Raw genomic sequence first — 12929 nt, 5'->3', positions numbered from 1 at the left:
CTCCAGAAGTGGAAGTGGGAACTTCAGAAGTTCACTGTTAATCTTTGTTACATAGTAAGTTTCAAGCTAGCATGGGTTACATGAAAACCTGTCAGGAAAAGAAAAAGAGAAATGTAGCGTTTACCCAAATGCCGACTTTGTCTACATTCCATTTTGATCTTGCTATACCCGGATGCAGCCCCTATTCCGTGCTTTGTGATAGCTACAAAGTATCACATGGTTGTAGCTGTAACACTGTATCAGAATCCACTGAAAGTTTTAACAACAGCGTGTTTACTCACATGCTGGGCATTACATTGAGATAAGTTTGTATATAACAAGAATTTAGAGCTAAAAGACATCACTATAAATTATAAATTAGAAGGTCAAGTTCATCAAAATCTACATATACATTCAAGACTAGTTCATCAGTCATTGCATAAACTGTGGGTAAGTTAGGTCAGAATATTGAAGTAAACAACAAATTTCAATGGGGGACAATCTGAACACAAGAAATTGAAAGTAGTTTCTGAGACTTAAAAGTTGTGTTCTTTGGAAATCGTTTGGCTACGGCAGAAGATGGCCTGAAGCGCTGGGGCTTCTCTGAATTCATTCTCCCCAGAAGCATGAAGTGGGGGTGCTTTCCCACACTGTCCCACTATTGTGGGTCTGGCAAAGTCCAGGCAGGCAGACATGAAAACCTCAGCATCTCTTGTAAAATCCTTGGAAATTTTCATTTTGAGCGTTTAGAGTGATTTAGTTTTTAAAATATGTAATACCATAAAATATTAGTATACACATGGTCTGGTTTCACGTAGTTCACAGAACATAGAGAACAAACTTTTTGACACACTGTGTATAGCATGGATGGGCTGTTATCCAAGCATGGCTTAGACATTTGCCTAGCATCTCCAACTGTTAGCAATGTTTCCCACATCACAGTGAGGCTGTTGCAGTGACTTCTGAAAGGGTGGCTACCATAGGAACCTGTGCCTGTTGGTTGATTTCTGTGGTTTGAAGCGACAGTATTTTTACTTTTCATTACTTGGTAACCTCCCTTTGCTAGCTGCCTCCAATTTTACCCTGAAAATAACGCAGGCAGGGTTCACACTCAGTCTTCCAGTCTTGTGTTTCGGTCTTGACAATGTGATTAGAGTGAAAACGCATGCAGAGAGCAGGCTTTTCTGCTGCCTGCAGTAGCAGCAGTGATGGCAGCCCTAGTTCCTCTTTAAGTTTCTCATGCATGGAAGACAGGTTAGTTCTGTCCTGAAGTCCGTGCCGTCACCGCCCTTGAACTGTGCCTGTTGGTGGTGCAGCCTCGCAAAGAAGGAGCCTTCTCCTGTCCGGCAGAGACCCGGCTTCCTCCTGCTCCTGCTTCTGTTTCTCTTTGGACTGTTGGAACTTTCTCCATTATATCCTTACCTTGAATCGTCTGCAAGTGAAAATCACTAGATAGAGTTCTATTTCAAGGCTCAGAGCAATGTCTGTCTTCCTCGGTTCCATTCATGTGTCTCATCGGTACCAGACACCCATGGACCTGAGTGGGTTGTCTTGGGGCCTGCAGAGTGGTGGTTGTGTTTCCTGGAAAAGGTGGCAAGGAATTTTCCAGATTCGGAACGCCTCATAAAATGAAAGGTGTTTTAGATTTGTGAGGTCACCTTTCACCTTCTACACGTGACTTTGAAAGGTCAGCGGCTCACATTCTGCCTTGGCCCCTGCTTGGATTGAATTTCAGCCAGCAAGTCTCCAGCCTACAGGAGAATTTGAGATTTTCTTCCCTCCCCCATTTCTTCTGTTTTGTTCTGTGTAAACAGTTCCTGCCGAAGTAACATAGACAAATATAGCAGAGAATGCTCTTCTGGAAGATGCATGCTCCCAAAGCATTTTTTAACCATTTTTGGGAAGAATTGATCTTTCTGTGTGTTTCAGACAGACTGAAAGAGGAGGGGAGGCTGTCGCTATAATGGAAGTGACATCATACATTATTGCCCCCATTGATCCGCTTTTAGTCTCCAGCCAGGATAAAAGGAAATGGCACCAGGGAGGAAGCATGCTTCATTTCGGCTCAGATCCCAGAGTGATAATGGGGTAATAATAGAACTCACGCCACTGTCAGTCTGTGGCTGCATTAGTCTCAGGCTCACTCCGTCTGGAGCTGCACCGACTTCCTTCCTCATGCCGGCCTCTGCTGTGCACCAGCTGGGCTGCAAAGGAGGGGCTCGGGGCTCCCCTTGGCCTTCAGCGCATGCCAGCTGCAGCCCTGATGTTTGTGCCTGTAGAACCTTGATGGTGAGACTTGTATCTGTGGCATTTCTGATTCGACGGGTTAAACTGGCTTTTCTGCATTGTGTTGTGCTGTTGGAGGGGAAGGTGGGGGCTGCAGTGAGTGGATTGTCCTCCAGGAGCTCAGAGGGACATCCGCCCCTGCCTCCTGGAAGAGCCAGGGTTTGTTTCTGTTGTGCCGTTTATACTTGTGAATGGGGGCCGGGGATTGGGAATTTCACATTTTTTCTCCAAGAAACTGTAAAACAGTTGAAAGTTGTGCCGCTTGTCTCAATTTTTAACTTTGCGGGGGCACAGCTGAATTAACTTTTTTTTTTGTACATTTCTTCATAATTAACAACTATGAAGTCTTCAATGTTTATGGCAAGAATACAGACTTCCACAATTAACAAATAGTGTTTGTACTTGCCTGACTTCCTGCTGCTTCTTGTTTCTTGTGTTCGTTTAAATAAGTTTTACAGGCCTGCGTGGTTCTTTCTTTTCAAGGACCCTTATGATCTGGGCGTCTCATGGTCTTATTTTGTCTCGAGTTTTCTGGGCAGAGGTCTTATTACAATACCGAGGTGTTCCCATTGTGGAAATAATAACCTTATCACAGATCCTTGTTTGTGAAAAGGAAGAATTTTTTCTCTTCTTGCAACTGAATTTCAAGCATGAGCTGTCGGCCCCAGCCAGAAAGGCAGATCTTGTGGGAAACATTTCAAGTTGGCGACCCGGGGCCCCGTGCTCACCGACACGGGCTCTTTCCTGGTTATTCTGCGTCTCCTGCAATGCCTCAGTGATAGCTCACAGTTGGTCCCAAAGTTATATGAAAGTGGCTGGGAGTGGGATGTTCCCCTGTGCCAGCTGCCAGGACTGCCCACTGTCCAGCACTGCCTCCCAGCACATTTGCAAGTACTCCAGATCTTTCAGTCCCTTTGTGAACATCTATCATGTGTTACAACTTTTCCATCGCGGGATGGCTTGACAGGGAGCAAATTTGTATTTTACAAAGTTCACTCTATTAAAATACTTTTGCTTTAATGCATCCTCTTCTCAAGCCTGTAATCCTTTTTTATGTATAATATTTACTTGTGAATGAATGTTAGTTTATTATCTGTGGCCGAAAACAGCATTAGGCCTCTAATTTGTATCTACTTTCTTCATTGTTTAGAGACTACTTTTTCCCATGAATTGGAGAGCCAGGTGGCCGCAGGTTGTTTACTAATGGAGTGCTTTCTCCAAGTCCATTCTACAAAGGCCAGACTAGCAGAGATCTCCCAGCATTAGAGAGGAATGTTCAGCATGGCTGTGCCTTCTGTCCTGCCCACCTCCGAACAAGTCAGCGCTTGCATGAGGGCGTCTGTATCTTCCTGAATGATGGGGGGTGGAATCCTTGGAAGGGGGTGCACCCTCCCTCTTTCCCACCTTTTAATTAGAGCCAGATAAACTTAGGAAACAGCCCCCAAAGGTTTGAGTGCTTATGTCCTCCTCCCGCCAGCCCTCCTGTCATCTCAGCTGTCAGTCTTAAAGTCAGGGGGCTTAGTTCTAAATGTTTCCATTGCCTCAGTTCTGGGACGACGAAAGCTTTCCATGACCCTTTTGATTCTGTTTGAGTGCAGATGTGAGCTTTCTGTTGGAAGGAAAACAGCACACAGGTGTTGATTCAAGCGTTTCGTCCGGCTCAAGTGTTAGCAGTTCTCACTCTTTAAATGGAGTTGTGTTCAGTGTTTGAACCCAGGAGGGATACCCAGGTCAGGTATATGGTTAGCCACTGCAACAACAAAACCTAGAGAAGCCATGGGGTGACTTGAGGAGCCTTAGCTAAGGACCCAGGGCAGACGCTGTGCGTGAAGGTGTCTCAGGTGTGTAGTCTCTAGGGAAGGGTGCATTCGAGGCCTTGAGCTGACAAGTTACGGCTTCCCTGGAAATGCCGAAGCTGCTGTAGGGTCTGATGGGCGGCCAGAAGGAAGAGGGCCGGAGAGACAGGCCCCAGCCAGGGCTCTCAGTGATGGAAAGGAGGCGCCTCTGGGAAGGAGCCCGAATGGCCCACATACACCTGAGGTGCATGTGCTTAGGGACAGGTGAGGCTCCTAGGGACTGGAGGTCCTGGGTTTGGCCTGCTTTAGCAAATAGCTGGGTTCTCTTAGTATCACTACATCTTGCAAAACTTTATCTCAGGAAGGGAATGGACTCATTTATGGAATCCTTACATTAGGATCTCCTAGGTCAGGGCCATCTTGCTAGAGATAGCTGGTATTCTGTTTGCTTCAGAATCTGTCCATGGTATAACCGTAGGTGGGGCAAAACTACATAATAAATACACCCAGGAACCAATGCTGTGGGCACTGGGTCTGTCACTGGGGAAACAAGTTCATTAAGATTTAAGGTGAGACAGAAACATTAGAAATACTAAAAGTGACGGCACACACCTTTAATCCCAGCACCCCAGGGGAAGCAGAGACAGGCTCATCTGGTCTGCATAGTGAGAGTTCCAGGCCAGCCAGTCTAGAAAGTGAAACCTTTTCTCAAAGGGAGGGAGGGAGGGAAGGAAGGAAGGGTGAGAGATACTTTCTTGGTGAGACTACCCAGTGTGTGCACATTTCGGGGGGGGGGGGGGTCCAGGCAAAGCATGTATTTTAGGACAAAAGGGAGAGACGAGAAGAGAAAAGGGTTTTGGTAAGTTAACATCTTTTGTGTATTAGAAATTGGCAGTTAAAATCCTGGTGTTCATAAGCACCCTCTGTTGGCCTAGCGTTGGCCCCCAGAAGTTTGATTTGCTCAGGATTGTCAGGCGTATCTAGGCATGGAGGGGTGCCAGCATAGAGAATGTAGAATTAGTGTAAATAATTGTTAAACTCTGATTTTAGGATGAACCTTTTTCAGTCAATACAGGTGTACCCTGAGTTTTCTCTCCACTCTGCTGCTGGGTTGAGAGGGCCCCACAGGGCGTGGCTCCTGGCTGAGCACTGCTGATGTTTGTCCATGGCTACTCTGTTCTGTTTGTATCGCACACAAATGCCCGCCATTGCTCTTGCCGTTCTCCCAGCGACTGCGGTGTGACAGCTATCTGAGTACTGAGTGAGACAGCCTGTGTACTCAGGCGTGTCCATTGCTGTGCGTTTGCTTGCCTGCAGCCTGTAAAGTGATTTTAGTATCTTAAACTCACAGATTAAAAATAGACTCCTCATGAAGGGGAGGGGCTGTGAGAGGAGGCAATTGTTACACTGTGTTTATTTTTCAGGGTTCAACAGGTGCCTTGCAGGCTTAACATGGTTCAGAAGAGAAATCTGAACCTACCTACTTATGGTAACTCCTGTGGATTTGCCTAAAGTTGGATAATCTCTTGAGTCCTTGTCTAGCCGGAAACATTTTGTGGTGTATGCAATCTTTGGGGCCGCAGAGAGTATAAACCTGATGTCCGAGCAAAGTCAGCACCCGCACACCCCATCTTTCAGACATAGAACCATGCCTGAGTTAGAACCCTGTTTTTATCTTATTGTTGGGTACATAACGTTTCAAGGGCTGTTTCTTTTGTCCGCAGCTTTCTCCGGACCAGATCGTCTTGCTTTTGGAGTGTCTCTTAGAGCAGAAGGCCCTGAGCCCCCAGACATTGCAGAGCCTCCAGCAGACGTACCGCCTCCAGGAGCAGGATGCTGAGGTAACAATCGAACCGGTGTGCCCCACTGGTGGGAAGAGAGATGAGCTCACTGCTGGCTTTAACATGATGCCCTGTGCCAGTCAAGAACAGGTCTTCCAGAAGCAAGTGCTCAGCTCGTGCCTCCTCCAGTATTCCCCGGCGATCACTTTGTATTTGTAACTGTTGGAGGCCTAGGAGTTCCCTCCTATGAGTAAACCATAAAGATAGTACAAGTTTCTCAAAATCTTGAGCAACAGGGTGGAGTCGTTTGAATTAAGACTTGGGCGGGTCATTTTGTGCTCTGGCGGCGCCGCCTTTCCCTTGCCCATTAAGGAAAGTCAGCTCAGATGTGTGGAAGCATCCCGGCTGCATTCAGCTAGGGCCAGAAGCCATGTGTAAAGGAAATGAAAAACGAATCTAGCAGCCACGGTTTACAAAGTAAAAGTGATGCCTGTGGTAAAGCAGTGTGATGTGTGCCTCAGTCTCGCTTAGCTTATTTCAGCTTTGAAAAACACAAAACCATAAGTATTTAATGTATTTAATCATCCTAAGGGAAAAAACAAAAGTTCAAAGAGAACTGGTCTTTGACACAGCACTCTCAAATGCAGAGACTATAAGAAAACCAGCTCTGAGCTTTCTGTCCACTTCAGCCACTGGCACCTGGGCTGTTGGGCACTTGAAACTTGGGCCCCTTGCGTGGGATGTACACAGAATGAGATGCACGCAGCACAGAGGTGGTTTCAGGCTCTGGCTGTTCAGCACCTTATAGTTTTGAGCTTCTGTTTTAGATATACTGGCTTTTCTAGTGGCTTTCAGAGTTAGTAAAGTGGGTTACACTCACTGAGAAGGTGACTTTGTTACATAGTTTCCAAGTCCACAGATTTAGGAGTAATTGAAAGAAGCCCCTGGGGAGACACTGGCAGTCCTTAATACCTATGTATAGATCAAATGAGCAACTGTTGTGTTTGTTTCTGCTCTTGGCCCTTTGTTTATCAGAGACTCCAAATGCCAGACTTATTTTTAATTAGTGTCTCAAAGACCTTCCTATTTATAGGCAGAGGGTTGTGTTTTGATGGGGTTGAGTTCCCCTGGAGTAGAGACTGGGTGGGAGGGTCCGAGCAGGTGCTAAGCACCTGTCCCTTGGTGCCCGGAAGCCGTGAAGCTCTCAATCCTGTTTTCCTTCTTCCTGTTGGCATGTGATACATCCTGTCTTACCTTACAGCCTGATATGGTTACTGTGTATCATCACTTAACCCTTTGAGAAGGGAGTAGGTTTCTCCCTTTTTGTAAATATCAAAAGCTGTCTTACCGCCTGAAGACGGGACACTTGGTTCTGCTGTGATACCAGGTAGACCTAATGCTCGCGGCTCCCTTCACACAGATGTGATCTGGCTGTAGCACGCACACTTACCATCTACACACTGAGAAGTGGGGCGCACAGGCCAGGCTCACCCTTAGGAAGCTTAGGTTTCTCACCTCGCTGAGTGAGCCAGGTGGCCTCAGCCAAGAGCTGTAGAGGAGTGCGCACGGAGTAGGACTGGCCGCCCCTAAGCCAGGTGTTCAGGACCCTCAGAGGAAGCAACATCGAGCCAAAGGACAAGAACGGATGTGTGGACTCAGAACCTGTCAGGGTGGTAACCAGCAAATGCTTTCTATGCAGGGACAGAAAATTCACACTTCAGGAGGCCATGTGGTTTCTGCAACATAACATCTCTTTAACTTTGCTGCTGAGGCATAAATAAATAAATAAATAAAATCAAAACCTTAAAACACACTTGGGCATCCATAGACAAATGCCGCTGCAGGCCAGGGAAAGTTGTGATCGACCTAATACCTGGGTCTCAGTCTAACCAGCAGGTCTTGGGACTGTCACCATCACTGCCCGGCCTCTTTCTGAGGCAGTTTGCAGCTGCGGCCCTTGCCGGACCTGTGGATGGAAACCCGTGGAGCAGGAGCTACAATTAGTGTGGCTGCAGGTCCTGCGCTGCTGGCTTCTCTTTACTCGAATTCTGGTGGGGAAAAATCACAGAAGCAACAAGATTTTCAGCCACGGGCTGTGTTCTAGTAGATCCATTGTTTAAGTGTGACTTCTGGTGACTAAGCAGCAGGAATTAAGTTGAGCCATCACCAACTTTGAGAGACAGACACTCCATAGGAGAAACCACTGTACTTGGTGGAAATAGTCTTGAGTCTTCTGACTTGGTTCTCACTATTGCCCTGTAACTGAGCAGGCAAGGGAGTTTCTTCTAATTGTCAGGGTTCTTAAATGTGGAATAAGTAGCAGTCACTTGAAGGATGGCCAAAGAGACCTCTTTAGCAGGATGTGTGCCGAGCATCCCTGAAGAAGAAAGGCTTCTGAGGCTCTGCACAGGTCTTTGTCCGAGCCCTGAAACTGATGTGGAATGAGGAGTCTGACTGGCCTGCTGAAAGCCCCTGCGTATGGACAAGGTTGAGAAAGGAGCCTCCTGCTGCTGCCTTGTGCTCCCGCTGTCCATGCCCTCACAACAGTGCAGTGTACACCCCTCCTACGGCAGCTGAAAGAGTCTGAACTATAAAAAAAAAATCTTCTACAGCCTTGTGGCGGTGGGGCAGCTCAGCTGAGCTGCTCTTACTGCTTGCCCTTGCTCTGTTGGTGAGAACTCCGTGGTGTGTTATACCTCCAGGCTGCTGGTATTGCTTTGGGAGATTTGTGTGTCAGGGGTTGTCAGGGCCAGCTCTGCACTCTGTTCGGGATTGTGTGCCCCCTTTCCTGCCCTTAAGAAATTGTGAGGGGAGGGGACACAGTGGACCCAGATCTTAAAGGAAGCACACAGGACCAGTGTGGTGTGAAGAGACGTGACACCGTGACTCTCACTATTCTGGGCCTCCTTGGTGTTTCTTGGCCTAGAAGGTAACAGAATCCCATGAGTTGGGTGCCTCTTACACACAGAGCCAGAGCTACCAGTCAGCCTTGGGTCAGGGTTCCTTCTCCAGGAATGAAAACAAACTGTCTAGAAATAGAGTCCAGAGAGGCATTTGTCTGCAGTCCTATGTGATGCTCAGATAAAAAGCTATAAAATTTTAAACATGTATTGGACAGCAGATTCTAGGATAAACAGCCTTATGTAAGATCCCTCTTAAGGGCTAATGAGTGGCTCAGCGGAGTCGAGGTGTCTGCCACCACACCTAAAGACTTGAATGCTGGAGAAACGTGGCTCTTAACACGTTGTCCTCTGCCCTCCACATGTGTGCCGTGATACACATGTGCATATGCACAGATAAATGATACACATGCGCATATGCACAGATAAATGATACACATGCGCATATGCTCAGATGATAAATGATACACATGCGCATATGCACAGATAAATGATACACATGCGCATATGCTCAGATGATAAATGATACACATGCGCATATGCACAGATAAATGATACACATGCGCATATGCACAGATAAATGATAATGTAATTTAGGGACTAGAGAGCTAGATTGTGTTAGAATAGTTGCTGCTCTTGCAAAGGACCTGGGTTCAGGTCCCAGCACCACAGCAAAGTCCCCTAAAGACCCCAGTTGGTTTATGTGGTTCACCTATGTCTGTTTTAATCATGAACTTCTAACGTACATACACTATTGCAAAAACAGACATAAAAAGTGCAACAAATTTTAAAATGGAATTATAAAAATGTTTTTTGATCCCTTTTAAAATAATGAGTTCCCTGTATTGCGTTAGCAAGTGTCTTAAGCTGGAAATCTGGTCTATGGCGAGAAGATCCGTGGTCTTCCTGCGTGTCTGCCTGCCCTACCAACCCCATAGCTCACTTCAGGCAACTTGTGTATGAGGCTGCACTGAGTGTTTTAGACAAGGGCAATACCTCAGTATGCAGCATCTCCAGCACTTTTCTGTTTGTTTGTTTTATATAATAGAGAGAGGAAGATAAAGATGTAGATATATTTTGTGACCAGCATGGCCCACACTGCAGTGGCCCCTCTCTGTCAGCTGGAAAGATGCTGAGAAGGGGCCACTGACCGCACCAGTTCATCTCCTCACAATGTGGGAGGCTCTGTGACATGAGAGGACGAAGTGTGAGCTCTGTCTGGTGACAGGGCTGTCACCATCCCAGAGTGCAGGAGGCGGGAACATCAGGATGAGTTCCCAGCCAGCTTGGGCTATACAATGAGACCCAGTCTCAAACTAAAAAAAAAAAATAGGTGGGGGTGAATGAAACCAGGATGAAATAGGAGTAAGAGCTAGGTACAGTGTTAGCACCTTTTATCCCAGCACTTGGGAAGCAGAGGCAGTGGATGTCAGTGAGTTCCAGGACAGCCTGACCTACACAGTGAGACGCTGTCTTAAATCAAGGAGCAAGGAAGCAGGATAGCGGTGTGTGCCCATCCCCGTGAAGTACCAGCTTATTCTTGATTGTTAAGCAGGTTAGTCAAGGCATGGACTTTGCAGTAAGCTGCATTCAAGCCCCAGAGCCGTAGCTAAATGGAGACACACACCGTTCGTTTACCCCAGCCATCAGTACAGCATTATTTCAACTGTGTTGCCTACGCTGAGGGCTGCCTGCGCTGAGGGCTGGGGTTTATTTCTGGCCGCTGCTAGCCTTGATGAAATGATCTCTACTCTGGGGCTTCATATCTGATTTTGTTTTCCTTGGAAACTGCAATGGTTGAGTGTCAGCATGGACTAGCAGATCAGAGTCCTCAGCTGGAAATCCGCACTCCACAATGGCTAGGGTTGGCCAGCGCTCCAGACCCTTGGGGACAAGGGTGAAGGTCACAGAGCCTTAATTTCCTGGGAATTAAAATGAAGCTATAAATACTTTCTTCATGGAACTGTCAACAAGGTATGAAGAGGAAACATGGGACCGTGTTGCTTTCTGGGATGTCTTGCCAGTGGTGGAATCCAGGACTTTGTGCCTGCATGCCTGGTTCCTGAGCCATAACCCAGCTGAGCGTGCCTGTTGGTTAATGTGGTTTCTGTTCATTGGAAGGCTCTTTCTTAGCTGACAGTTTATGTTGTCTCTTTAGCTCCGTATTCTTTGTTTTCATAAACTGAGGGAGAAAAAGGGGGGAAGCTCAGCCACTGGGTGGGTGGGTGTTGTCTTCCTGCCTGTGACAACCCTTTTACTTGTGGTCTCAGAATTCCTGGTCTTTGGGTCAATGATTAGTTGGCATGTGTTTTGCCCCCAGGGTGTGGGATGAGGTAGGGATGGAGATGGAGTGGGGATGGGGTGAGACTAGAGATGGGGTGGCTATGGGGTGGAGGTGGAAATACTCGAAATTAAGGTTTTATTCCCGCCCCCCACTTTCTGATACTTAGCATCTCAGGCTTCTCTGTATATGAGGTTCCCTCTCTCCCATTGTAGGACTCCAAATGTCTCTAGGTCTTTGCCAGCTGTCTCCTAAGGGGCAAAGTCCCTGTTAAGAAGCCCTGCTCTAAGATAGCAGTGGGTTCAGGAAAAGGCAGTTTTTAAAATCTCATGATGAATTGTCTAGCCTTTGATGACTAACAACCTAGAGTATGTGAACCACAAAGATGGCTGTCGGTATTTAGGGGCCACCTGGAGCCCGGTCTGCCCTCCCAAAGCTTCCAAGAATGAAGAGGTGGATTCTTGTGATAGAAGAGAAGACGACCTGCAGATGAAGGGGGCAGCACACTGGTACAGGATGGTGAACCCGTGCCGTGGACACCAGGAAAATCGCTCTAAGCATCTGTTGCACTTCCACGTGCAGCCTGTGGAGAAGCCTGCAGTCGCTCACAGCCCCTTCTCTGCATTGCTGGCTGTGTCAGAGAGCCTGGCTAACCTCATCAGGGGCTCTGGGTCTCCCTGCCCCCAGCAGAATTTAAATAGCGTGGTGAGGCAGAGACTGACCCTGCTAAACCCATGTGTGCCTCCTCAGTGCAGCCCTGGGCTTGAGACAATCCTCCGCACCAAGACCTTGGCACCCATGGCCCTGCCCTGTCAGCTACCTCTGCACAGTTAGTTTCTGGTGACCTAAACTGGGTACCAGGTGACATGAGGCCTCATTGCCAAGACAACTACGGCACCATCCAGCACTGTCAGAATGCATCATTGTGCGAGGAAACTCTTGAGACAGGTTTGAGAGTGATGGAGAATACTGAAGGACAGTAAGGGAGCTGGTATCCAGGACAGTAATTAAGGTTGGGTGTGGTCTTTAATCAATAACCTGGGAGGCAGAAGCAGGCAGACTTTGGAGTTCGGGGTCAGCCTGGTCTACACAGTGAGTTCAAAGCCAGCCTGTTGTACATCTCACAGAAAAGCTCTCTGAGGACAACTTCACCATTGTCTTCCACCTGGCAGCTCACAAGTACACAGTGTTCAGAGCAGGTGACACCTTTGTGGTGCTCAAACTCAGGTGGCAGATGAGAGACACACACTCCAGAATCTGAGCTCAGGATGGAGCCCATGGGCCACTCAGGTGGCTCCGATTGAGTCTCGTCTGTATGAAGACCCAGGATGGTGCTTGTGAACTGAAGCAGTTGACAGGCCGCTCCAGCTCTGCATCTGCCTTAGAAAGGAACAGCGGTCACGTCATTCTTGAGCTGTATCCTGTGCTCTCCCTCCTTGTGCTTGGTTTGTAACAGTGCCTTTGCACACACAGTCAGGAGAATGTTGCTCAGTGTTCCTTTCGTAGTTTTCTTTCTTGTTTCAGTGTTAACAGAAGTTGCCCATGAAAACCCAGCAACACTGTTGTCTCCTGTTTTTCTGTTGTTTTAAGCTGATGTAGAATAACAAAAGTAGAGATTTACTTTTGTGCTGTTTTGTTTTGTTTTTTTGTTGCTTATTTTTAATGTTCCCTTATTCCTAAGGCTGGAGACTTTTTAATTAACCAAACTACACCTCATGTTCCTATCACTTTAAAGCCCCTGGTAGTATCAGTGTGTGGGGTTTTGTCAGTGCTTTGTACTGAGACACACACACACACACACACACACACACACACGGGGTGGGGGAGGGAGAGAGAAAAAGAGAGGAAGGAGAGAGAGAGAACTTTAAATTCTATTTTGTCGTAGTAAATTGAATGATACAAAGAT

General features: G+C 47.2%; 1 protein-coding gene across 2 annotated transcripts in view; it reads left to right on the top strand.

Moving 5' to 3' along the window:
• LOC121453545 (aminopeptidase O-like) overlaps positions 1-12929 on the top strand; it is a 226130-nt gene that overhangs the window by 198380 nt on the left and 14821 nt on the right. For both annotated transcript variants that reach the window (XR_005975027.1, XM_041660416.1), the window contains exon 13: positions 5786-5902. Coding sequence is in view for 1 of the 2 variants with exons in the window: in XM_041660416.1 (XP_041516350.1) it covers positions 5786-5902 (117 nt within the window). In the remaining variant the exon portion in view is untranslated. The remainder of the gene's footprint in view (positions 1-5785; positions 5903-12929) is intronic.

Source organism: Microtus oregoni, unplaced genomic scaffold (genome assembly GCF_018167655.1).
Source record: "Microtus oregoni isolate MIOR12 unplaced genomic scaffold, Mior012 000011F_ref0000422, whole genome shotgun sequence".
In the NCBI taxonomy this organism is placed as follows: Eukaryota; Metazoa; Chordata; class Mammalia; order Rodentia; family Cricetidae; genus Microtus; species Microtus oregoni.
This window is presented reverse-complemented; position numbering and strand designations above follow the sequence as displayed.